The sequence below is a fragment of the Babylonia areolata genome, chromosome 8 (genome assembly GCF_041734735.1).
Source record: "Babylonia areolata isolate BAREFJ2019XMU chromosome 8, ASM4173473v1, whole genome shotgun sequence".
Classification (NCBI taxonomy): Eukaryota; Metazoa; Mollusca; class Gastropoda; order Neogastropoda; family Buccinidae; genus Babylonia; species Babylonia areolata.
The window spans coordinates 3,969,200-3,997,027 of record NC_134883.1 but is presented as its reverse complement, the minus strand read 5'-3'; the positions used below and the strand labels follow the sequence as shown (position 1 = coordinate 3,997,027).

General features: G+C 45.4%; 1 protein-coding gene and 1 pseudogene across 1 annotated transcript in view; one reads left to right on the top strand and one right to left on the bottom strand.

Annotated features, from left to right (window-relative positions):
* LOC143285008 (D(2) dopamine receptor A-like) overlaps positions 1–27,828 on the top strand; it is a 94,258-nt gene that overhangs the window by 57,811 nt on the left and 8,619 nt on the right. Inside the window, exon 3 of the mRNA XM_076592175.1 lies at positions 25,544–26,145. Within this exon, the coding sequence (XP_076448290.1) occupies positions 25,544–26,145 (602 nt within the window). The remainder of the gene's footprint in view (positions 1–25,543; positions 26,146–27,828) is intronic.
* The window catches only part of LOC143284939 (uncharacterized), an 824-nt pseudogene continuing 426 nt past the window's right edge, over positions 27,431–27,828 (bottom strand).

Here is a 27,828-nt window from a genome sequence, read left to right as displayed (position 1 = left end):
TGCATGTGTGGAATTTGTCAAAGGGGGAGGGGGAAGCGTACAGGTAAACATGCACTGCATGCGGTCGTATGCATGTGTGTGTGTGTGTGTGTGTGTGTGTGTGTGTGTGTGTGTGTGTGTGTGTGTGTGTAATCGTTTGCTCGTGTACGTGTTGGCGCGCGCAAAATCGGCGTTTGTATTGTGTGTGTGTGTGTGTACGCGCGCGCGCGCGTGTGTGTGTTATGTATATGTGTGTGTTTGTGCATGAGCGTGCACGCGCATTTATGCAATGTGTGTGTTGTAACTTAGTTACTGTCTGTCTGTCTGTCTGTCTCTCTCTCTCTCTCTCTCTCTCTCTGTCTCTATCTCTCTAATTATCTCCCTCTCTCTGTTTCTGTGATTGTCTCCGTATGTCTATGCCCCAATTTCGTTTTTGGCAACAAATGTGTTTCTTAGAATTGACATGTGTCCATATTTGTTTTTATGTATTTATGCGCGTATATCTGAATTGCTGCCTCTCCAACTCAAGAATGTCCGTCAGCTTATGTACACTCGCACGCGCAACGCAGGAGAGAATGTATACGTTCTTGAAGCTGGCCGCAAGGAAAGCAGCTGGCCCCGATGTGTCTCAGGTAAAGTGGCGAGAAAGGTGAGAATAAACGGAGCAGTCTCCATTCCAGTCTGCGCTCTATCCACACAGCATCCTGTTTGTTACAGCTCTGCTGTGTTTATAGGCTGTACGTCTTCCTGCTGCGGGAACCAAAAGAGAAAGAAGAAGAAGAAGAGGAGGAAAGAAGTAGAAAAGAGGGCAAGCACTCTCACACACACGCGCGCGCACACACACACACACACACACACACGCACACACACACACACAGAGTTAGAGAGATAGAGAAATCAGCATTGTCTCAACTATACACACACAGACACACACTCTCTCTGTCTCTGTCTCTCTCTCTCTCTCTCTCTCTCAGAGCTAGAGAGAGAGAACATCAACATAGTCTCACTTCCGGTCGACCAGATGTTTAGTTTCTCTGTTCCTGCTGACGTTGTGGTATATAATGTCAGGTAAGGCACTCCAAGAGAACAGGTTATGTTTAGTTCCTTTTTATTTCCCAAGGTTGGCGCCAGATGCTTTCCGTCGAATCGTTTCGCCGAGTTACTTGAACAATGAGAAAAAACAAAAAGATCGCTTGTATAGTTACGGTCGGTGAAAACTGGTGACAATGTGTAGAAAAAAATCCACATTGATATTTTGACAAATATATACATACGAAGTGAGAAGGGCAACAGGAATAAAGCGGCGCGCTCAGAATTTCACAATAATATGACATAAAGTAACGAAGTCCTCAACGAGAAATAAAAAAATATGTAAAGAAGAGTGCGGATGTTCATCAGTCTTATTCGGAATGCTTGCTGAGACTGGGGGCTACAGTAGGCACTGTGATAAAAACTTTAGGACAAGGAGTTAAGGTCAGTCTGTCGAGACGTGTGACACAACACAACGCTGTATAAAACGAGAAATCAAAAAGAGCGCGGATATTCATCTTATTCGGAGTGCTTGCTGAGACTGGAAGCTGCAGGAGGAACTATGATAAGGAGGAGAAGGAGGTGAGGTCAGTCTGAGACGCGGACTCTATCAGCTCGGCACTGACCGCTGTGCGGACTCTATCAGCTCGGCACTGACCGCTGTGCGGACTCTATCAGCTCGGCACTGACCGCTGTGCGGACTCTATCAGCTCGGCACTGACCGCTCTGCGGACTCTATCAGCTCGGCACTGACCGCTGTGCGGACTCTATCAGCTCGGCACTGACCGCTGTGCGGACTCTATCAGCTCGGCACTGACCGCTCTGCGGACTAAAGGAACAGAGAGGACTGGAGCCGGAACGTGACCAGAAAACGGAAAGAACTGCAGCAGTCTTAGGTGAATACAGGGACCACTTGGGGTGCGGTCCCCGAGTGGAGAGACTCTTACGAGGGGGTAGTCAACAGGACGGTGGTGAGAGTAATACGGTTTTTGTGGGTGGACCAATGAAGTGTTCCGTGGAGACTTGCGTCTAGGTCAACTCTGGTGGTTTTCAGTGGAATGAAGCGGTACGTGATTTTGTGTGTCAGTGTGTATGTGTGTGTGTGTGTGTGTGTGTGTGTTGTGTGTGTGTGTGTGTTTGTCTCAGTGTGTGTGTGTGACACAGAGAGAGAAGAAGAGAGATTTGTGGATATTGCAGAACAATTTGGGAAGGTTGAGGAAAGATGCCGTTCTGAGTTTGAGTACACTGTCTAAAAATACATGGATAGCGCATGCCTTATTTGAGCCCCTTTGCTAACTGAAGCCAGCGGAAGTGTTCAATCAGCCATTTTACTTCTCGTTTCAGTATAGCGCGAAGCGGTGACTTCATAAGTGTAGCCGAGCGTTCAGCTACTTCACTGCAAGCTTTTACTTGCTCGTGGCGTTAGTTTAGCTGACATTCCTGTGTCTGTCTCCTCTGCAAGTTTGCGCCACGTGTCACTGCACTGTTTTCCAGTAATAACTTGGGCAGATTTCAATCAAGACAAAACATTTGGCATGTCGTGGTGGCAAGCATAACACGATTTCATCGAAGATGTACGGTAACAGTTCAGAAATTACTACCAGTCAGCAGACAACTTGTCAACGGACTGACGGCCGGATACGAGAAACAATATGGCGTCCAGTTGGCTTCCGCTTTCCTGGCCAATGAGCTGTCCATGCATTTTTAGAGCAGTGGTTTGAGTCCTCTGCAGGGAAATGCTGAGTTTAGAAACAGAATGCTGTAGGTCCCCCCCCCCACCCCACCCACAAAAAAAAAAAAAAATTCTAAATGAAATATGTCATGCATAAGCCTCGACTCAGCTAGTTATACACCTACACAAAGTACGACGAACATTCCACAACTGCACTCAACACAAAAGAACGCATGCCTGTACGTGTTGCTTTCCCCAACGCGCGTGTCGCTTTGGATATCCAGACTTCTTTGTAGCCAATTTTCAACCCAGACCATCCAGGCAACCAAAACAAGCATGCCCGCTGCATGCAACAGGGTGATAAACAGCAATTTTGCCTGCCGCCAAGGCTGGACAACTACCGCCGAGGCACCAACTGTTACTGTGAAAGAAATAGGTATTTCGCGTGTGAGTGAGTGAAGTGAGTGAGTGTTCAGTGAGAACTGGTGTCTGAACCAGGCGGAGTGAGGCTGGACGTCCTTCAGCTGATCGACTGACGAATAATGTGTGGGCGTGGAATGGTGCGGAAAGGGAGTGCTTTGTTGTCGGAAAAACTTGACAACAAAATTATAACGTGTGTGTGTGTGTGCATGTGTGTGTTTTGAATGGAAGTGGTGCCTAGTGCTATGATATTCACCACATCTAGAAATGATAATAGGAACAATTGAAACTTACGAGCGCGCACGTGTATGTGTTGTGTGTGTGTGTGTGTGTGTGGAGGCGGAGGTTTGGGGATGAAGGGACGGGACTGACGACATACAGATGCAGTACAAAGATGCAGTAAAGGTCTGCTGTAAATCGCATTGCTCCTACGCAACAACGGAAACCATTCGCATTTAAAATTCACAGTTGACAAAAACACACAGTAAACAGGTTTACAGCAAATGAAAAACAAGAGCCTGTTAAACAATTCCAGCATATGACTGTCCAATCACCAACGTCAACCTATACAATTTGCTACACTGGGAAAGTTGGATGTGGATGCCATCTTATTTAAAACTCGATAGGCAACATCATATCAGGTCTTAGAATGTGTTGGCGAAGCTGTTGTGTTGCGAGTCTCCACAACAGAAGAAAGAGCGGATCAAATGGGATAGCATGGCATCGTCGGATCACGGTTACACTGTATCCACGAACAATCCACACTTTCATTAACACCTGCCGCAGAAGCATTCTTCAGATTCGCTGACCAGTGAAAATCAGAACTGAAGAACAATGGGAGCGAGCAAGACAGCAGCCTACAGAAGAGGAGACTCCAAACCGCTGGGGACGGAACGGCCACACGTTTGGCAGACCTGTATGCAACACTACAAGGCAAGCTCTCGCCTGGAACCTATTGAGCTCGGTGCCTGGAGCCCGCATTGGAAAAGGAAAAGAGTGAGGTGTACCCTTGTAGTCCTTGTTAGTGCTGACTACCAAAGAAACACAGTCACGACTCCCGCTCCTGTAATGGCTTCTTGTTCGTGCAACTTGATCTTACCATCAGCTCACACACAGGTGACTAAAAAGATGTTGACGCTGGTCCATAAAATGGAGAAAGGTTACAAGAAGTGTGGGTTGTAAGATAAGATTCGCTTGTGTGTGTGTGTGTGTGTGTGTGTGTGTGTGTGTGTGTGTGTTATTTTACAAACCACAGTTGTTTGTTTTTGGGGTTTTTTTTAAAATAAACTTTCTCCATTTGGTGTTATATAGACCCAGCAGTCATTTTTCAATCATTTTATCGCTGGTCCATTAGTACGCCTCTGTGTGTGTGTGTGTGTGTGTGTGTTCGTGCATGCGATCACGCGAGAATGTTTCTTTTCTTTCTCTCCCGAGGTATCGAAGTGAAATCCCTATCAAGACAAACGATTATGATGCTGTTGCCCCACTCTTACAGAGCCGTGTCACACGGACAAGGGAAGGTGGACAGATGGCCACGGTCAGGCAATGTCTCGCTGTGTTTGGTCCCGCAGTGTGCGTCGATGTGTTTACAGCCACGTATCAGAACAGTATGCTGCCATGCATATGCATGTGTACAGAGGGATGGGTGGGGAGGCATATTGAGTGTGTTTGTATTCGTGTGCGTGTAGAGGAGATGGCGGTGCAGTAGGGAAATATGCTGTGTGTGTGTGTGTGTGTGTGTGTGTGTGTGTGTGTGTGTGTGTGTGTGTGTTCGCATACGCTATATCTTTTCTTTTTTTTATACTCCGTTTTACGTGTTCAGCTGTCAAGGCTGATTGTTTTTTTGTGTCTTCGTTTGTTAACTTTTAAGCTTTGATGTGAAACACATACATTCTTCTTGTATGGCTGCCAGCAAGTATCGAAGAGGTTGGCTTGTGTTGTTTTTTCCTGTCTTTTCGCGTTAAACGGTTAAGATATAAAGTTTAAATGAAATTCAGATTGTGTTATCTATAATCAAGTCACTTGTACTAGCTATGTAAGAGCTAATTAAATTGGGGTCTCGATAAAAGCCTCGTGAATCAGCCTTGCATTAGACTTTCCGAAGATCACAAAGGTAATATGGTGTTGTTGAGAGTACGAATGCGTTGTTAAGATAAATGAATAAATAGATAAAAAATATAAATGAATAAATAAATTAAAAAAACTTGCTACACACACACACACACACACACACACACACACACACACACACACACACACGTGCCACCAAAAGACTGGTTTTGAAAATAAATCATCAAACAAATATACAAAGAAGAATATATGTAATCTTTTTTTTTCTTTCCATGACATTTCTTTGCTTGCTTGCTTTTGTATGTCTGTTTCTGTGTCTGTGTGTAACTCGGAACCGACAGAGAAAAAATCAGAAGCAAAATAAAGCATCCCAAAACATTACTTATAACATGTATACTGTTGGGGCCGGGTCGTTTGCAGATCCGAATAGATGAATAAGTAAATAATAGACAGTTGGTGTTAGTGCATGGGTGAAGAGGTCTAAAAATATCTATCTATCTATCTATATGAGATCTAAAAATATCTATCTATCTATCTATCTATATATATATATATATATATATATATATATATATATATATATATATATATATATATATGATATGTGTGTGTGTGTGTGTGTGTGTTTGTGAATAAATAATTAATTGATTGAATGAATGAATGAATGAATGAATAAACGATTGAATGAATGAACGAACAAAGGCCATGTGGTTTATGAAGGAAGTATCAGTATCAGTAGCTCAAGGAGGCGTCACTGCGTTCGGACAAATCCATATACGCTACACCACATCTGCCAAGCAGATGCCTGACCAGCAGCGTAACCCAACGCGCTTGGTCAGGCCTTGAGGGAAAAAAAAAAAAAAAAAATATATATATATATATAAGCGTACATACATAAATAAATAATAATTATGATGAAAAAAAAAGATACTAGTAATGAAAATAATGATAAAATAATAATAATAATAATAATAAATAAATAATTAAATAAATAAGACAACAATGATGACAAATAAGCAAATAAATATAAAACATGAAGACACACATTCACACATACACCCACACATGCATAACAGATATGCCCCAAAAACGCAGTTTCATAGATATGAAAGCACAGTCAAATCTATGAAACTATGAAAATCTATGAAGGAAGGAGGTGAGCAAGTCCGCGGATCGCAATATACAATGGGAAAACCTGGCGAGGGAGAGGGGGGGGGGGGGGGGGGGGGAGCGTTTGTTGGCACAGTTTTTCCATCCCAGCCGATACCTGTCTCTATTACATGACGCAGGCTCCGTGTTTGGCGGTTTGTTTGGCCATATTGCCACAAGTTCGCCTGGTGTGTGTGTGTGTGTGTGTGTGTGTGTGTGCCAGTTACGCCCCTAACCGTTGGCTCCCCATTGTTTGTGCGCACAGGTTGGGGTGAGGGACAGTGGAATGGGGAGGGGGGAGGAGCGAAGAGGCGGTGGGGGTGGGGGGGGATCAGGGAGGAGGGGGTGCAGAAGAGGGTGCAGACGGGGAAGAAGAATTTTTGGGGCGTGGATGAGCAGAGCTGGAAAGAAAATCATGGCTTCTTCACATAACAGTATCCGTTCTGTTTATTCCGGGGAAAGTGTATAGACATTGGTTCCAGTATAGTTTCGTTTCTTTTTTCGATGATCTTTTTTGTTCCTCGCTCAACTTTTCTTTATCCTCTCTCTCTCTCTCTCTCTCTCTCTCTCTCTCTCTCTCTCTCTCTCTCTCTGTGTGTGTGTGTGTGTGTTACTTTTTAGGGCGAAGAAAAAGAACGAACGAAGATAAAAGGAGAAGAACATAAAAGCAAAAAAAAAAAAAAAACAAAAAAAAACCAAACAAAAAAACAATGATCTAGTGGAACAAAATACTACAACTAAATGCAGTACAATTCACAGAAACACTTCGTTCGTGAACAATAAAAGAAAACAATACTGATAGAGTGCAGTAAAATATACCAAAAGACAGCGGTTTTAACTACAAACATCCTGAAAAGATCTCAATGGAAAAGAAAACAACCGGAAAGGCATTGATTGGACACATCTGAAGTCGCAGTTCAGCACTTAATCATCCCAGAAAATACCTCTGGTCTTGACTATTCTGTTTCATAGCCATAATGGTGGGGTTTTTTTTTTCAACTTACTAAACGATGATAATCATATAAAGTACATAAAAAAAAGAATTATTTTGTAAACAAGAAAGCATTTCCTGGGCGCAAAAATATATCACGTAAAACATCCGCGATTATAAAATCCAGAAAGACATCTCCCTCCTTCCCTCCTCCTCCATCCGTTATCGCCAAAAGACATTTTCTGACCAAAAAAAACAACAACAAAAAACAACAACAACAAAAAAAGAGACAAAAAAAAGAAAAAAAGACTGGTAACTGGACCGTGAATTCAAAATGCTGAAGAGGAAGATGTGGCAGAAAGAAAAACAACTTACAAAAACAAAACGAGCAAAAAACAACAACAACAACAACAAATTCCAGCGCTTAGTTTTCAAAATGTGAGAATACCACTTACTGTATGATGAAGACAGTAAAGAGGCTGAATGATCTGAAGAAATATGAATCCGTGGTGTTATGATTTAATTTGTTATATAGATTTTATTTCCAGGAGTCATAACCTCTAGGAGTCCTGACCTGGGTGCGGCCCAACCCCCTTAGAGTGTAAGGAGCTCAGGGCTGAAACACTTCACTGAGGGGGGCTTCTTCTCTGTTCAGCTCTCCCTAGAGTTTCTTATCACTGTAGATTTTATTTCTGAATATGATCAAGTCAAGATTGGTAACACGTTATGGAAATACCTCTGCATGAATACACCTTTATGTCTTTATTTCTTGTCATTGTTGTTTCCCAGTCTCAGAGGCTGTAGCGATTATGGCTCATCATCCGAAACGACACCGTCATCATTTCAGCAAGCTTCATTACCCATTCTCGCTTTTGTTTGTCTACCTTCAAATGAACAAGCACTCAACTTTGTCCTCAATTATTACCTGTATCTTTTGTTTCTTTGCTTGTCCTTCGTTGGCTGAATTGTGGGTTTTTTTTGTTTTGGTTGGTTTTTTTTTTCTCGTTTATTTCGTGCACTTGCTGTGCTGCAGCTGTTTCTATTTACTGACTGTCTTCAGGAGTGACGCTCACTTCTCGCAGTTTCCTGCCTTCATTTCGCTGGAGCCTCGAAACCCCGGTTCTTTTCCCTGCACTCGGTTGCTTTGCTTTTTTGTGTGTCTTCTCGGTATAATCGTCTTTGCACACACTGTGTTTTGTCTGGAAGCGGTTGCCAATGTTTTTTTCAGTGTTTTTTTTTTCTTCTTTTTTTCTTTTGTGTGTGTATGTTTTGTTTTGTTTTAAACAGCGCGCACGTGTGATGGCACGCGCACGGCGAAGAGGGACGCCTATACACGTGAACGTAGTGGGAAGAGAGAGGGGAGAAGACAGGTGGGGGAAGAGGGGTAGAAAAGGGAGAGAGAGAAAAGAAGAAAGTCAAGTCTTATTGCACGGTCTTTTTCGAGTCTCTTTCTTTTTCCTCTTCCTCCTCATTCGCCTAATCTTCCTCCTCCTCCATCCTCTGTTTTTCCTAGTTGATCATCATCTTCACTTCCTCCTCCAGCCAGTGTTATTCTTCCTCCTTCTTCGTCTCTTTCTTCATCGTCTTTTTTCGTCATTGTCGTGTTTCTTATTCCCCTCCTCAGCCACGCCCATTTCTCTAATGCTCTCCTTGTTTTCCACATCCGCCATCAGACCACCAAGTACAGCTACTCCTCCTTCTCCTCATCGTCATCTCGCGTACACATCATTGTCATCATCCTCAGTCGCATTGTCGAAGGGGTTTCCCAAACACTTCCTGCCTTTCCCATTTCCTCCCGTGGAGGCGGGGAAGTTTGTACACGACGGATAACGAGGGGGCCAGGCGGCAGTCCTTCCTTCCTGTTGCTGTGGGATGGACTGCACTGTCAACACACACAGCGGGAAGGCTGGGAAAGGGGGCTGTAGGGGGCGTGGGTGGGTGGGGGTGAGGAGGGAGCACATCATTGGAGGGGTAAAAGGAAGATAAAGGGGAGGCTGGCTTTGTTATTGTTTACGTACATCGTCAGGTAAACGCAGTCGGGCTCCCAGGCGTTCTTTCCTTAGACACCTGTGTACTCCTGTACTTTTTTTCTTTTTTTCTTTTCTTTTTTTTTAAGTGGGGTTGTGGGATGGTGTATGACGATGGTGGTGGGTGCGGGGAGAGTGATAGAGGTGGAAGAGGAACAGTGGTTTGTTAATGTTGAATAACGTTGATTCAGTTGTTGTTTTTTTCCTTCTGACTTTCTTCCCTTTGTAAACACTACCGGTTTTCGTTTGTTCAGCTAAACCGTGTGTGTGTATTCGTCGGTAAGTCTTCACTAGAACTGATTTCTTTGTTTTGTTTTTATGTGGGGGTTTGGTGATGTGATGGAGGGTTTAGGAAGGAGGGGGTGCAGTGATTCGTTTAAGTAAGTGTAAACGGTTCATCAAAGTAAGTGCAGATGCTTCATTGCGGTTAGTGGAAGGACAGTCCATGTTTATCTTGTGTACGGCTGCTGATGTTGGTTTGGTAGGTTCTTCTGGTCCACACGTGTGTGTTTGGCGGTGAGGCCCTTCTGAGGACGTTTCTGAACTGGATTCGGAACCACTTGTTTTCCTCCAGCAAATGCAGCTAGCAAGAGGTTACATGGTCCAATGTCCGGTAACAATGCCTTATTGCGTGTGTGTATGTGTGTGTTTGTGTGCGCGTAATATACATATATATATATATATATATATATATATATCCATACACACACACACATATATATATATATCTCTCTCTATATATATATATATATGTGTGTGTGTGTGTGTGTGTGTGTAGGCTACAGCTCGTACCTGTTTGACATATTGTACGAATATGCTTCTTGGCAGCTAAAGTTCCTTACTGGGAAATTCCATGTTTCGGTAGCCCATCAAATGCTGTAAGAGAATTACGAAAATCTTTATTCCGGGTATTTTATCTCTCACCTACGTTTACAGACGAAAGAAGCTGGTGCACTTCCAGCGCAATAAATGACACAAAGCATGCCACTGATACCCTCAACAGGCGCTATTTTAGCGCTTTTCAGGACAAGCTGAAAACAAATCAGGTACACGTAAAACAACAACAAACAAACATATAAAGGAAGAATAATAACATGGTTTCAGCATCAGGATCCTTTCGGGAGATGGTGGGGGTCAGTGGGGGGGAAGGGGGGGGGGGTGCTGATTTACTCTCGACCTCGACCTTTAGCCACTCCTTTTCCATGTAGCGGTGTTGTGTGACATACGTGTTGGGTTCCTGCTGCTGCTGTTGCTGCTTGCCGAGAAGTGAGCACGTGCTGTCCGGACCCGGTGTTTCTCCCTCGCGTCACGCCCACATCACAACGTTCTGGGTGGTTGTTTTTTTTCCCCCCTGAAATTTGCGACTTCGGTTCCCGTGCCAGATTTCGGCGGAGTTGCGCAGATGTTTACGGCTGAATAATAAATTGACCGGGAATTATTGCGGGTTTGTAAACAGTCTGGGTGATGTAGGTGAGCGTGTGGCGGGAACATCAGACGTAACCCTGCATCCGCCGGAGACAAAGCAGCATGGTTTGGGATCCCAAGGAAGGCGTGGAATGACGAAGCCAACGTAGGTGTAAATTGTCTGAGGGGATGGTGAGGGGGGGGGGGAGAACAAAGTTAGAGGACAAACAAAGATGCAAGGGTGTGTGCTAGGCTGTGGTTTTCGGACGAAGTGGTTTCAGATGCAGGTCATGATTTTCCGTGGAGGGTCCACAAGTTCAGTTTTCCGCTCGAGGCACTTTGTTTCTCATGAAGTCCTGACCAAAAACGGCCACCATTGCATGACTTAAGCTTCTGTATTGCGAGGTTTTGGTCGTGTGTGTGTTGAGTCTGGACTTTCAAAGAAGGTGCTCGGGTATCTTTTTTCCCCCCTATCTTTCTTAACTGCCATGTCTTGCTATTCATATCTAATTTCTCACCTACTTGAGAACTCACCTGTGGATGATATTAACGTTTGGTATCCTGTATTGGAATGTGTGGACGTGTTTGTGATTTGGCTTTTTTTTCGTGTTTTTTTTTTCGATTTGCTTAGGTCGGAATATCACACACAGTAATTTTTTTTTTTTTAACATCAAATTCGTAGGATTATCTTTATGTCGTATAAAAACAATAAAGAAAGAAAGGAAAGACAGATCAGGAAAAAAATGAGACCGACAGTTAGAAAAGAAAGAAGAAGAAGGAAGAGAGAGAGAGAGAGAAAGAGAGGGGTAGGGGTGACGGTACACGCTCCACTTGCTTGTTATTGTTGAACGAACCCACCACCACTGCACAGACATAAATTGCGACGAACAGCCAGTCAGCCGCCCTTGTCGCTGCTAACCGCTTTGACAGCCACATGACCTGAATTCAAACTTATTAGTCAGCATGCACGGCGTCTAATGGCGGCACGTGCCAACCGTCAGCCCTGACGTGAGTAGGACAGAGTGGGGGCAGGGGGCAGGAGAGGGAGAGAGGGGGTGGGAGCCACTGTACTGGGTGAGATCCTCCCCCAACTCACCACGATCCTGACTCTGGTAACTACTGACCGGCCGGGATGTGACAGCCCGACACTGACGGATGGCAAGAGGCCTGGTCACGCCATGTCGGCTGTGAAGGTCTGATTAGGACGATGAGGAGTGCGGTGTTGATGGGGGAGGGGAAGGGGGGGGGTGAAGTAAGAGGTCGGTAAAAGGGGACGGGGATGGGGTTCGGGGGGAGGAGGGGTGTCGAGGAGGTGGTAATACTGGTTTGATCCAGCAGTCGCTGCTTATTATACGCGCAAACACACACACACACACACACACACTTGTATGTGTGTAACTCTCTCTCTCTCTCTCTCTCTCTCTCTCTCTCTCTACGTATGTGTGTGTGTGTGTGTATATATATATATATATATATATACACACACACACACACACACACGCACGCGTGCACGCATACACACGCTCTCGTAAGCACTCGCACACACACACAAACAGCAAATAAATTAACAAAAAGCAACAACAACAAAGAAACAAGCACTACAAACCAGACTGCCACTCTGTTCCTTACCCACGCGACCTTGAAGATATCTGATCAAAAGAGAGAGCTCCGCACCAGAAACTGACTGGTGGAGCTTACACACAGAGAAGCTGTCACTTCTTGGTCAAGTCGTAGTCCCAAGAGAATGGTCGAGGCAATACTTAACGATTCTGATTCATTTAACTCTCTCCATACGAACGGCGAAAGAGACGACGTTAACAGCGTTTCATCCCAATTACCATCATCAAAATATTGCAGGCGGAACGCTCTTATACTGAAGAGGTGAATATTGACAAAGAATACCACAGTTCTGACGACGGAAGCTAAAGGCTGGGTCATTCAGACACCCACTGGACATCCGAGGGGTCTGTGTAGAGGAGAAGAGAGGACTGGCCGTACTGAGTGAGTTAAATGTTGTCAGTACTAAACATTAAACAAGTAGCCCCGGTGTCGGAAAGTTTATCAGGGTCATCTTTTAGACATCCAGGGAATTGTTGTGACGCAGAAACAGACATATATGCAGATGGTACTGACGATTAAAAAAAAATCGATCTCCTTTATGGGACGACGAAAAGATATTTCGTACTCCTTTTCACAGGAACTTGAGAAGATGTTTACCTGAAAATGCTTTAGCATTTCAGCATGCATAAGCAAGAAAGAGCTATTGGAGATTATCATACCTGAAAATGCCTTAGCTTGCCAGCCTGTAGAAGCAAGAAAGAGCTATTGGAGATTATCATTTCTGAAAATGCTTTAGCTTGCCAGCCTGTAGAAGCAAGGAAGAGCAAAAATAAGCGGTAATGAAGCAGGATGAGAAGAGAACTGAAAGATTACCAGGCATCTTGAGGCCAGAAAGAAAGGTGTTGAAAGTCGATGCACCATCCATGTGTGTAGCAGAGGTGCTGTTGTGCTTACTGTTTTATTGCAGGTTTAAAGTGAGCCAGCTCTTACATTTACACTATTGTAATCCAGTATCCATTGAACGTGAAGCCATTACTTTATACGTGCGTCTTTGAAAGGAGTTCTTGTTTAAATCCTGTACGTTTTTATTTCTCTCTCTCTCTCTCTCTCTCTCTCTCTCTCTCTCTCTCTCTCTCTCTCTCTCTCTCTCTCTCTCTCTCTCTCACTCTGATGGGGTAGATTTGGCACACTCAGTTTAAAAGTTTCTTTCAAGTGTTAGTTTTAATGAAATTACGATAAACTGGGTCAGAAACATGAACGAGCACTTTTCTTTCGGATCTGAAGGAGGCGGAGAAGTAAGTAGTTGACGCCGAAACGGCGGGTAAATATATCCGTCCTTTTGAAGTTGTGCTTCCCTCCCGTCAAATACAGAGGATGCCGTAAAATGTGGGGAAATGATGTGATGATTATCCGATAGCTTCACAATATAGCATAGAGTTATTCGGGTCCTTTACGTCAGCTTCATGCACACTCAACCTTTCTGGTGTGATTACCCAAACAAATTCCACCCAAACATCCGATCCCCAAGGTTAAGTGTTCGGCGTGTGTATTTCAGCTTCCGTCGTCGGTCATCATTTCAGCGTCGACAGTTGACGGTGTTTTTTTTCCCGGACACTTCTTGTGCTTTCCATCAAAATAGAATGTCGGTTTCAGGAAGAGTAAAGACCCCCATTCTTCACGTGTACTGTCATGTTGAATTTCCGCTGTTTGTTTATTTAGCAACTTATATAAATGTTCTCTCGCTTGAATTATGTGCGTTTAGCTTGAAAATTTGTACTTGCCGCAAATATGCACATGCCATTTTCCAAGTTCTACAGTAAACCACTCATCCAAATCCAATCTCTCTCTCTCTCTCTCTCTCTCTCTCTCTCTGTGTGTGTGTGTGTGTGTGTGTGTGTGTGTGTGTGTGTGTGTGTATGTGTGTTTACTTCAGATGATAGCTGTTTGGCAGATACAAGAATAATCACTCTTCTCTCTCTCTCTCTCTCTGTCTTTCTGTCTCTCTCTCTCTCTGTCTGTCTCTGTCTCTCTCCCCCCTCCCTCCCTCCTTCTCTCTCTCCCTCTCTCTGTCTCTCACCAATGAATGGAAAACAAATCATGTCAGTAACCCCCACTCCCACTCGGCATCACAATCACCGCTACCAGCTCCCACTCCATTCCAATCCACCCATGCACCCACTGGCTTTGCCGTCGCTGGCACAGCATGGAAGCACCGCAGGGTACCTTTATCTTCTGCCAGGTAAAGCTGCCCCTGACACGGAGTGCGAATCGACTTGAATAAGAAGACCAAAACCTTTGATCCTACACCTAAGCTGATGACTATCAACCGAAATTCTCCTCTCGAGTGCGACCGAAAACTGGAGTGATGCCATTTCCCACAGTGCGCGCAGGAGTTTTAGCTGCTCAGAGTTGGTTCAGATATCGTCATAGCGGGCCAATCCGACGTTTCCGTATTGGGAACTGACGTCATTATCTGCTGAAGGTTGACATCAAGACTCTTATCGGTTACTGTACGGGCGCTTCAACTCTCCTTTGTGTTGTGAGAGCATGGCACGATTGTTTGTCTTGTTTAAGCCAGCACCAGGTAGGTTGTCGTTGAGAGTTAAGTAGCATGGCTGTCAAATATCTTTATCGTACCTTTCACGAGAAAACGTTGACTCGAAATTTGCGTTCCGATCAGAAGATGGCAGAGTAACAGGAACATGGACGTGTTTTCATATGTACCCACGAAGAGCGGTAAAACATATGCAGGAAAATATAGGGGGAAAAAAGCCAAATGTACTGGAAAATGCCAGGGAAAAGTATTAAGCCTTTTAGACTTTTTTCCCTAATAAAAAATTAAAAACTTTATGAATAATATCTTCATTAGTACACAGTTACTACTGACATCATCATCATTGTATGTCTGTGTGTCTACCATAATGTTGAGTTTGAATAAAATTGTTGGAAAGAAAAGAAGATGGTAGCTTCAAGACTTCCACGAAACTATTCTGACTCATGTGCGTGTGTGGCTCGTGAAAAGTATTTTAATTCAATGTTCTGTTTTGATCAAACCATAAGAGTCCTCAATGCATCAATGCATTATTCACCATCATCACCGTCATCACATAAACATCGTCTTTCATTTAATTCTTCTTCTTCTTCTTCCTCTTCGTAGTAGTATTAGTGTTTTATTATTATCATTATTGTCATTATTATTATTTGTAGTAGTATTGTTGTTGTTGTTGTTGTTGCTATTCCTTTATACCTATCCATTTTAAGTGCGGGGCAATAAATACCAGGCTTTGGCCAGGATACAGAAGCTAAACCTGAAGTAGTTTTGCGACAGGGAAAAAATTTTATATATATATATATATATATATAAGATCTCAAATCAGAAGCAAATAAACCAGTAGCAGCGCTACGGTCAAGGGAGTGGGGGAGACCACTGTGGAGGCCTCTGTGTTTCTAGGGGAGCTAACAGGACTGGCAACAAATTGCCTGTGTACCAAACCTTGGTGGTGATTAAAAAAAAAAAAAAGTTAAAAACAAAACAAAAAGAACTTTCGCAGAGATCCTTTCACCGCCAACAAATTTCGACGCTCCCCTATTTCACGCCGTGCGACTGTCGACAGTTCTAGTTTTGCTCCTTTTTTGAAGTTTATTTTTCTGCAATTTGTTCTCTCTCTCTCTCTCTCTCTCTCTCTCTCTCTCTCTCTCTCTGTGTCTCTCTCTCTCTCATATATCCACATCCTCTCTCATATATCCACATCTAACAATTAAACCCCTGTGTATCGAAGCTTAACAACAACAAATTGAATTATTCACAATCCTTGATCAGCAGAAACGCAATCTGTGTCATTTTCTGCTTCGTCAGTGCTCGGAAATTGTTAATCATCGGCTGGAATTCCCAAACATGGACATTTAATTTGTTTTTCCTTCTGGCGAATTAAGGGTCAGCGCAGAAATACTGTTTGTATGTTGCTTTTGTGTGTGTGTGTGTGTGTGTGTGTGTGTGTGTGTGTGTGTGTGTGTGTGTTTCGTCCATATAATTCTCCCTCCCTCTCCCATGTATGGATTTCATAAGAATACTATGTTTGCATATTGCTTTTTTTTTTTCTTTTCGCGTGTTTCGTCCATATTGTCAGCCCTCCCTTTCCCATGTATATATTTGCGTTAGATTTCCATGTGTTACCAAACTGGAAAATAAGTCTTTAAAAGTTATCCAAAAATAGGGTTCAGCGCGACGTCAGTCGAAACTGCCGCAATTTTGTCAGTGTCACGCTTTGGTGAATTGTTACCTCAGATTGCAAGGTGTATGTTTCGTTTTGCCAGTTTTCGAGAGTAAACGCGTTGTTTTTTTGCGACCCGAAGTCTGCCAGACATAATGTACATACGCCAGTGTGTGTGTGTGTGTGTGTGTGTGTGTAGACAGACAGACAGACAGAAAGAAAGATAGATAGATAGATAGATAGATGTTCGTGCGTGCGTGTGCGTGTAAAAAAGAATATATATATATTTGTGTGTGTGTGCGTCTGTGCGAGTGTGTTTAACTGAGAACCACTCCCCCACCCAGAAAAAAAACAACAATAAAAATACCTTCCTCGCCTATTTTTTTTTTTAATTTAAAAAAACAAACAAAAAAAACTAGAGTGCAAAGCGAGGCAGAAAATGGCGAGAGGCGAAGGAAGATGACTCAATCCGGTATTTGGCAGCACGTTGGAAAGTGGATCCCTCGCCTGTCTTCTCCATTGCTCCACTTGTTTCGCTTCTTCCTCTTGTCGTTCATCGCAAGCCAGCAAAGCTTCCTTGATTGTACACTGTATTCCAAGCACCCTCCTTCACCAACTTTACCCCAGGGACATTTTCTCAACACTATTATTTATATTGGTAGTTTTTTGTTTTGTTTCGCTTTTTGGTTGTTTGTTTGTTTGTTTGTTTGTTTTCATGGAGGAGTGATGGTGCCACAGTCATCATAATCTCACCGACCCCAGCTCTCAGACTCATACACACCCAAACCCCACCCAGTTTTTCACCGTCTTCCAGTATTTCACCTCCTTGGCTTAGCTCAATCGAATCCGTTGGTTTTGTGGGAAATTCCTCCGTACACTTATTTAATATATTACATTAAAAAAAACCCAGCCCGAATCGGATTATATCTGGATGGTAAATTTTGCATGGCCCAACAAATATTGCATGTCCGAGGGGTTATCTTCATTCTGTCTCTCCGCTCTGCCACACACACGTAGACAGTAAGAACTGTCCAAGGAGATATTTCACACTGTCACAGAGGAGCAGGCTGGGTGCAGCTGCGGACGCGGAGGTTAGCCCAGTGTGTTGAACCGTGCACAGAGCCACTGATGTTGAGCATTTCGCGAGCGGGGGAAAAAAAAAATTGAGTGGGCGGAGCTGCGGAGAACGGTAAATCACGAACATGAAGGGCTTCAGGGGACTGGGACGGAAATCCGGACTTCCTGAATACCTTTGCTGATGTTCCACATGTTTATCTCAGAGTGTAATACTGGGGGGGGGGGGGGGGGGGGGGGATGTGTTCCTTCTCCAAGACAACAGCGAAGCGAAGGCAGGACTTTATTACTCAGGGAAGCTGAGAAAACAGCGGTCGTACTTCTTGTTGTTGTTGTTCTTCTTCTTCTCCTCCTGCTCCTCCTTCTTCTTCTACTCCTTCTTCTTCTCCTCCTCCTCCTTCTCCTCCTCCTCTTTCTTCTTCTTCTTTTCTGTCTTCTTTCTCCTCCTCTTTCTTCTCCTCCTCCTCCTCCACCTTCTTCTTCTACTACTTCTTCTTCTCCTCCTCCTCCTTCCCCTCCTCCTTCTTTTCCTCCTCCTTCTCCTCTTCCTTCTTTTCCTCCTCCTCCTTCTTCTCCACCTCTTCCTCCTTCTCCTCCTCCTTCTTCTTCTGATATGTTTTCTTTCTCCTCCTCCTCCTTCTTTAAAAGTTAAAAAAAAAAAAAAGGGTGTGGAAGGTGAAAAAGGAGCGCTTGCTACTAGTCACATAGTCAGTGCGGCGTGGGAGCGGTTCTGTGGCTGTGCTCGTACCTGTATAACGTAATTACAGTTGTTTGGTTCGCCGCTGTCAGGACCGGTTAGCATGGTCTTCAGTCTGAGAGACGGCAGTCGGCGAGTGTCGCTGCGGTTGTTCTGCTGCCCTGCTGAGCTCCTGGTGGACTGAGTCGTGGCTGTACTACTCTGCTTCTACCTGGTTCCTCTCTCTGTCAGTTTGTCTGTATGTCTGTCTCTCTCACTCTTTGTCTGTGTCTCTCTCAGCCTTTGCATCTCTCTCTGTCTCTGTCTGTCTCTCTCAAAATATGTATACAGATAGATCATTATAGTTGTTTTTCTGTGTGTTTGTGTGTATGAATGTCATTAATTGTACTTGTCTATTATCTTTGGTGTATTTGTATTTACCCATGACAGAACAGATATTTTGCATTGCCCGAAACAGTTTATCCTATACCAGGAAAACAGTACTCTCTCTCTCTCTCTCTCTCTCTCTCTCTCTCTCTCTCTCTCTCTCTCGTTTCGCCTCATCTCCCATCTATCTCATCCCCTCCCCCCCCCCAACCCCCTTACCCTCTCATTCTCTCTGAGTAATAAATCAAACAGTATCTGCAAATCCGGCCTCTGAATAACACACACACACACGCACGCACACACACACGCGCGCGCACGCACACACACGCACGCGCACACACACGCACACGCGCGCACACGCACACACACACACATACACACACTCACAGAGAGAGAGTACTCTGGCACCACCTACTGTGCGCGGAACAGAAAGCTTCTTCACAACACGGACGGGTCTCAGCAGCATAATTGGCTGAGCATTAGATCGGGATGGCAGCTGTGTCGTGATCATACACACTACGCACACCATTACGCTCATTCCAACAGGTCTTGTTACTGACCCTTTTCATCAATACATTCTCATTTTAACGGCAGTTCTAAACAGTTACATTTCTTTCTCCTCCTATTTCAGGCGTCTTATTCCCACGGCCCAAATTACCAGAGATGGGTATGGAAGAAAACCACGGGCAGACATGTTAAGAACTGAAATAAAACATGAAAGTAACTCTGCAGGACTGACCATCACGTCGGTATGGACATCACCACAGCATGGGGCGAACGGATATTGCAGTAGCTATTTCCAGCTTTCCTGTTTTTCAGTGGAAAGACATTGATCGTTGCTGCAGTGCTAAAATTGTACATTTACTTTCGCAGGATATACGAAGTAGCCACAGACTCTGTCTGGCAAGAGTGGTCTCAGAATAAATGAACACTTCGAGATACTCCGGTTTGTGGATATCTTCACCAGACAGTTTGTGTGGCCATTGTTGATCATTTAAAAAAAAAAAAAATTAAGAATCACAATACTAAATGTAACCATGTTTCTATCAGTTAGATGAAACACTTAACATTTTCAAATGCCTCCCACGGGGTTTCCTGAAATAAACACGTCTTTGAAGGTAGCAACGGGAGCTGACGATTCTTTTCTTTCCTCTGTCTGAAGAATGTTTATCTCCCACAGCCGTGCGTGCGTGCGTGCGTGCGTGCGTGCGTGCGCGCGCGCGCGCGTGTGTGTGTGTGTGTGTGTGTGTGTGTGTGTGTGTGTGTGCTGTCACGAATTGACTACTGTAATTCTTTTCTCATAGGCTGTCCACATAATATTCTTCAGCGAATTCTAAAACTTCAAAACAATGCTGCCCGTCTGACTCTCAGAGTCCCACGTACTGATCTTATTTCTCCTCACCTCCGCACTGTACATTGGCTCCCCATTGAAGCGAGAATTAAATACAAAGTTGCGTGTCTCTGCTATTCTGCTTTCCACTCCGCAGGACCTACATATCTCTCTGACCTTATCAGTGTTTACACTCCCGCAAGAAATCTCCGCTCTTCCTCTGACTGTTACCTTTTGAAACTTCCTCGTGTCAATACAAGAACCTGTGGTGAACGTTCTTTCTTCTTTGCTGCTCCTCACATCTGGAACAACCTTCCTCATCATATCCGTGCATCTGATTCTATTTCTGCTTTTCGCTCATCACTAAAAACTCATCTTTTTAAAACCTATCCATTAGTACTCAGCTTCCTTGTTCTCCAACACCACCCATGTCAGCTCACTTTGAATGTATGTAGAGTGGGAAAGGGAGAGTGTGAGTGGGGGGCTGGGGGGGGAGGGGTTGAGAAAGAGTGGTCTTGAATGTTTTATGTAACTTGTAATATTTTTCTTTCATGTAAAGCGCCCTCAGCTCTTAGAGAGAAAGGTTGCTATATAAATGTACATTATTATTATTGTTATTATTATATCGGTTTGTTGTCTTTCAGTTGGAGAGATGCGGATAGAAGATCTCTTCATCCTCTTTCTTTAATCTCTGTGTTGTTCTTTATACTTGTATGACATGGGTAAGTGGCATCGGACGATGTGATTCATCAATATTACGTCATTTAAACATGTTGACGCTGTTGGCGTGAGCGAATAAACGTAGAAACTTTAATGAGGTCGCTGACGTTGATAAAAAAATACTCGTGTCTGGTCTGCTGCGACTGAATACGACTGTTTGTATTTGTATTTCTCTTTTTATCACAACAGATTTCTCTGTGTGAAATTCGGACTGCTCTCCCCAGGGAGAACGCGTCGCTACACTACAGCGCCACCCATTTTTTTTTTTTTTTTTCCTGCGTGCAGTTTTATTTGTTTTTCCTATCGAAGTGAATCTTTCTACAGAAGTTTGCCATGAACAACCCTTTTGTTGCCGTGGGTTCTTTCACGCGCGCTAAGTACATGCTGCACACGGGACCTCGGTTCATCATCTCATCTGAATGACTAGAGTCCAGACTACCACTCAAGGTCTAGTGGAAGGGGAGAAAATATCGGCGGCTGAGCCGTGATTCGAACCAGCGCGCTCAGATTCTCTCGCTTCCTAAACGGACGCGTTACCTCTAGGCCATCACTCCACTAGGGTCCAAAGGCATTATATTTATACACCTTCGAGTGCGTGCGCACACAGACAGACACGCACAGGCACGCACTCTCTCTCTCTCTCTCTCTCTCTCTCTCGGCTTGCGTTAAGTATGAACGCAATTGAAGCGAACTATGATTAAAACCATGGCGACCCCCCATTTCAAGTCGGTTCAATGGAAGGACTGACGTGACTGGAGCGACTGGGAGCCACGTCTTAATTACAGAGATGATCTGTGTGGCTGATTGGCTTCGTGTGTGGCACACCACACGTGAGGTCTCTCAGCTGGAGTTCCACGTGAAGCACAGTAGTCTCGTGCGTGCCACATGCCATGATCCCACACTATAAAATACAGAAACCCGTGAAGGTTTTGTCACAGACGGTGTCAAGGAAGACAGGGAGAGTGACAAGTGCAAGCGGTAAGTCGCAAGAACGATGCCTGCGTCGTTACGTTTGTTTGGATTCCCAAATGTGAAGCGTTCGGAGCTTGGTCTCCGACCGAGGATAAGCACTGTATTGATTGATATCCGTATCATCAAAAACAGGGATGGTTATCCGCGCTGGCTGCACCGGATAGCATGCGTTACACTTGAACCTCATATTCTATACAGTTCTTGCACTTGAAGCAGATTGTTGTTTGGGTTTGGGTCGTTACATTTAAGCAGTGCATCAATAACAACTCCAAGACGCTCAGTGCACTCTGAAATGGAATCTCTTACATCTCAGGGAACATAAAGTGCCACTTCCCCTTCCTGCATACGCGAGAATGCAGGTAAGGAACACACACACACACACACACACACACACACACACACACACACACACACACACACACACACACACACACACACACACACACACACACAGAGGGAGAGAGGGGGGGGGGAAGAGAGAGAGAGAGAGGACAGCAGAATGCCATGGGTAGAGGCAAGCAATCTATTCCTATCGTTCACAGGGTAATCAGTGTTGTCTCCAGGGGCGGCGGGCAATGTCTGCTGCCCTTTGTACGTTATGGGCAGTGCCTGGAATTTTGGGGGGACCTTCCCGGTGCTGGCTCTTCCGCACAGCACTGCGCACGTGCTACCTGCTGTTTCAGGAACTCACTGTTCGCCACAACCATGCACTGCCGGTTATGGGGCACAGGAACAGAGGGATTAAAAACGTGAAAGAGGGTGTGTGTGGGTTCTGTGTACACGCGCATGTAGCATGAATGTGAGTGTGTGCGTGCGTGTAATCGTGCGCGTGCGTGCGTGCATTTTTCTGTGTATATGTGTGCGTTTCGTTTTCATTCTAACGTATTTTCACTGAGAGTGATACATGGCGAGCAAAGGGGAAATTCTCTGTGTGTGTGTGTGCGTGTGTGTGCGTGTATGTGCGTGTGTGTGTATGTGTGTGTGCTCACGCAGCGTCTTCGTCAGTGAAGCATTTCATTACAATACCATCTGAAAAGTGGAGAAGAAGCCATCAGAGAAACCTGGCGTCAGTAATGCAGGATTTCAATGAAAACCAGCTAACTTAACCCAAAGAAGGATGAAGCAGAAGATGGCTGAGAGCTTAGGGGGGGGGGGGGGAGGAAAACCCAGGATGGCTATGTGCAGTGGTAAAAAACCAGGAAGGCTATGTGGTAAAAAGGGAAAAACCCAGAGCTTCCTGCAGCTATTCAATTAGGATTATTGTCCAGGACACAAGACTGTCGCAGCTCTTAGAGGTGTCCGTGGCACGTCACCCTCCTACATTCATTGCAACATCCTTGGCCACGGTTCTTGAGATCACATCTCGTTCAAAGGACGTCCGAGTGGTCTGGAGTACATACGGATGTGACTCGACAACCCGGAGTCCCCCAAACCTAAAGAGGTGCGATGAAATTACGTTTTCAGGAGCAGGGAGGATGTCCCCCAGACATCCGGCTATTGTCGAGTTATCGGGTTAGTTCCACCGAAAAATACAGTCCCGTAAACTTGTCAGGAAGTGCTTTCAATGGCGTCGTACGATTCCGAGATTTCGAAGAGCCGCTGGTTTGCCTTCGGCAATTTGACGTGCTTTGAACAAGCTGGGAATCCTGCTAGCCCCGGGGAACTAGTGTCCACCACTGAACAAATTGATGTCAGCTTTTATGTAAACTGGTTGGCGCAGCATGGCAGATGTAACAGATGATATCTAACACAACTGATTCGTGTTCCAGTTGTGAAGGCCACAGAATGGAGGGTTTTATAGCGTGTCCAAGATCGGCAGGTTTTGTATTCTCTGGGGTTTTTGTGTAATGGATGTTTTTATTGTGTGTGTTGATGAGTTTCTGTGTTGCTGACATTTTTATTGTGGTGTTTAGTTTTGTTGTTGCTGACGTTGAATAATTCATTTGTAAAATAGCATGAGTGTGTGGGTGTGTTTGTCTGTGTGTGCGTGTGTGTGTGTATGTGTGTGTGAGAGAGAGAGAAAGAGAGGGAGAGAGAATTGGTATTTTAAAATATAATATATATATATGTGGATTTATCATCAATCCGTACATCTGTCCACGTTCTTCCCAAACCATCATGGACCCAAACTAAAAAATGTTCCAACTGATACCCACACACCTGCTTTTAAACACATCCGTGCTGTTTATCCCGTGTTTACACTCACACTATCTCTGAAACCTGCTCACTTCCAATCCTGCCCATCATCAGTCCGCGCTTATCTCCTGAGCACTCATACCACTATAACAGCAAAACACACGCTTCTGTATTTTCTTTCCCTGCTTTTTCCACTTCCAGTCTATCTGCTTCCAGCCAGCTCATTTTCGCGCGTTCCAGACAGCAGATAAGTTTGCAAACAACAATAAACAAAGCTACCTCTTCTAACCCGGGAAGCACGGTACATGTTTGTTGGCTCGGAAGCGTTCTGTGTGAGACCGTTTGTGAACCGAGCGAGTGTTACCTGTGGGGGTTTGGGGGGTAAAGGTGCTGCGCCCAGGTGAACTCCTGTGGGTGTGTTTTCTTTGCCACCACACATGCGTGTCGATCGCCTCAGATAGTCGTGGTGGAGCATTCCTGGTCAGGTAGCGGAGGAGGAGCTTTTATTTCTTGCAAGAGTGGAATGGGGATGGGGTATATAGTACGGGGTAGGTACTACACGAGTTTCCAGCCACATATTTGTCGGCTCTGGTGAATCGGACGAGCGGACGGCTGCGCGTTGTTTGCAGTCAAGCGTGCAGACGGGAGTTGTAATGGGAGGTAGGAGGGTCTGTGTGTTGGGGTGGGAGGCCTGTTTACACTCACAACACCACGACGCTGGTTTTCTGCCGCGACTGACAGTGACGATACAGTGTTTGTATTTATGCATGTGTGTGTGTGTGTTGTTGAAGTGGTCGAGTATGGTCGTGTTCTTGTGCGCTCTGTCCGCCTCTCTCAGTTTCTGTCTATCTATCTATACTATATGTCTGCCTGCCTGCCTCTCTGTCCACCTCTCTCTCTCTCTCTCTCTCTCTCTCTCTCTCTCTCTCTCTCTCTCTCTCAGTGGAGAAAGATACAGACTTTGATTAATCAAGGTAAGAAGGTGTCAGTTCAAGAGATAAAATGCCAAATTATTTTTAGCCTTCCACACCCTGGCATTAAGGAACCATATCGGACCTGGCTTGAAGGTGAGAAGTTAGCTCTTGTGCCAACAGCTGTTGCTGGTCTTGTTGCATTTCACACTGGTTTGATGATAATGCTAGTGTAGGTTTATGGATCGGTTATTCAGTCGGTTGGCTGGTTGGTAGCTGGGCAATAAGGTTCTCTCCCTCTCTTTCTCTCAGTCTCTTTCACTGACTCTTTCGCTCTCTCGCTCGCTCTCTGTCTCTCTGTCTTTCTGTCTCTCTCTCTGTCTGTCTCTCTCCCCCCTCTCTCTCTGTCTCTGTCTCTGTCTTTGTCTCTCTCTCTCTCTCTCTCTCTCTCTCTCTCTCTCTCTCTCTCTCTCTCTCTCTCTCTCCTTCGTTTGTTTTTTTTCTCTTTCTTTCTTTCTTTTTTTCCTGTCTTTACCAGGCAGCCATTATCTCCGTTTTTGGATGGTTGGTTAATCGGCTGACAAGTTGATTGTGCCGATTTTTTTTTTTTTATACATTTTCTTCTTATGTTTATTCTTCTTCCTCTCTCTCTCTCTCTCTCTCTATATATATATATATATATATATATATATATATATTTTTTTTTTTTTTTTTTTTTTTTTTTTTTTTTTTTTGGTCTCATTATCTCTGTCTTCTTTTTTTTCTTTTTTTCTTTTTTGAGACAGTTTCAAGTACACATAGTCAGCCCTGTGATCCATGCCTGACCATTCACACACAGTTCACGTTGTTTTTTTTCTCATTGCCCTTTTTTTCTTTCAACACCAGAAATGACCATGACGCAAGACTCATCCACCTTCCCCTCCTCCTCCTCCTCCGCCCACCCTCTCCTCAACGACTCCGGCTCCCCGCCCATCGGGGCCCTCCTGCCCCACCCCCACCACAACGTCCCCCACCACCACCCTCCAACCAGTCCGGTCAACGACACCACGGCGACCATGACGATGACGATGATGATGACGACGATGGACGAGGAGGAGGCGTGGGCAGAGCTGGAGCGACTGAACGGGGAGCGGGCCATGTACTTCCTGCCGGCCATCGTGTGGCTGGTGCTGCTCATGGTGGTGGGCGTGGTGGGCAACGCGCTCGTCATCTACGTCTACCGCCGCCGCTTCAAGAGGACCTCGTCCAATTACTTCATCCTCACCATGGCCATCTTCGACCTGGTGGCGTGTCTCATCGGGCTGCCAACGGAGATCTACGACCTGCTCAAGCCCTTCACCTTCTACAGCGAGTTCGGCTGCAAGCTGTTCCGGAGCACGGAGAGCTTCACCATCTACGGGTCTGTAGTGGTTCTGGTGGAGATCGCCTTCGACCGCTACTTCAAGATCTGCCGCCCGCTCATGATCGTCAGCCTGTTCAAGATCAAGGTGAGTGGGGGTGTAGGGGTGGGGGTGGGGGAAAGGGAGGGTGGGTGAAGGGGTGGGGTGGCGCACTGATCTAAAACTATGGTTGTGGGTATGTGATGGGGGTATAAGGGTATGTGGTGAGAGGTGTTTGAGGGATATGTGGACGGGAGTTTGGTGGGTGATTTTGTAGTGTTAGGGATTAAGGGTATGTGGTGTGTTTGAGGGGTATGTAGACGGGGGTTGGTGGATGATTATATAGTGTTAGGGATTAGGGGTATGTGGTGAGAGTTTGGGGGGGGGGGGGGGGCGTGTGTTTGAGGGGTACGTGGACGGGAGTTTGGTGGATGATTATGCAGTGTTAGGGATTAGGGGTATGTGGTGTGTTTGAGGAGTATGTAGTGGACGGGGATTGGTGGATAGTTATGCTGTATGGGGATTAGGGGAAGTGTTTGAGGGATGCGTTGTGGGATTGATTGGGGCATCTAGTGTGGGGTGGGGTGGGGTGAGGGTTGGAGTGGTGTGTTTGTGTGGTATGTGGAGTGGCGCTGGTGGATAGTTATGTAGTGTGGGAATTAGGGGTATGTGTTGAGGGATGTGTGGTGAGGTTGATGGGTATGTCGTGGGTGGGGGTGGGTGGGGTGTTGAAGAATTTGTGGATGAGAGTTGAGGGTGTGTGTGTGTGGCTGAGGGGCTTAGTGTGGGAGTTGAAGGATTTGTGGTTGGGGATTGAGAGGTTTGGGGTGGGAGGTGAGGGATTTGCAGCGTGGGGTCAAGGTGATGAGGGTATGTGGTGAGGGGGTTATGGGTTTGTGGTGAGGTTTTGAGGGGTATGTGGTTGGGTTGAGTGGTATGTGGACGGGGTTGAGGGATAGGTGGACGGGGTTGAGGGATAGGTGGACAGGGTTGAGAGGTATGTGGACAGGGTTGAGGGGTATGTGGATAGGGTTGAGGAATATGTGGACAGGGTTGAGGGGTACGTGGACAGGGTTGAGGGGTACGTGGACAGGGTTGAGGGGTATGTGGACAGGGTTGAGGGGTATTATGTGGACAGGGTTGAGGGATACGTGGACAGGGTTGAGGGATACGTGGACACGGATGAAGGGTATTATGTGGACACGGATGAGGGGTATTATGTGGACAGGGTTGAGGGATACGTGGACACGGTTGAGGGATACGTGGACACGGATGAGGGGTATTATGTGGACAGGGTTGAGGGATACGTGGACAGGGTTGAGGGATACGTGGACACGGATGAAGGGTATTATGTGGACAGGGTTGAGGGATACGTGGACACGGATGAGGGGTATTATGTGGACAGGGTTGAGGGATACGTGGACACGGTTGAGGGATACGTGGACACGGATGAGGGGTATTATGTGGACACGGATGAGGGGTATTATGTGGACAGGGTTGAGGGATACGTGGACAGGGTTGAGGGATACGTGGACACGGATGAGGGGAATTATGTGGACAGGGTTGAGGGATACGTGGACAGGGTTGAGGGGTATTATGTGGACAGGGTTGAGGGTATTATGTGGACAGGGTTGAGGATACGTGGACAGGGTTGAGGGATACGTGGACACGGATGAGGGGTATTATGTGGACAGGGTTGAGGGATACGTGGACAGGGTTGAGTGATACATGGACAGGGTTGAGGATACGTGGACACGGATGAAGGGTATTATGTGGACAGGGTTGAGGGAT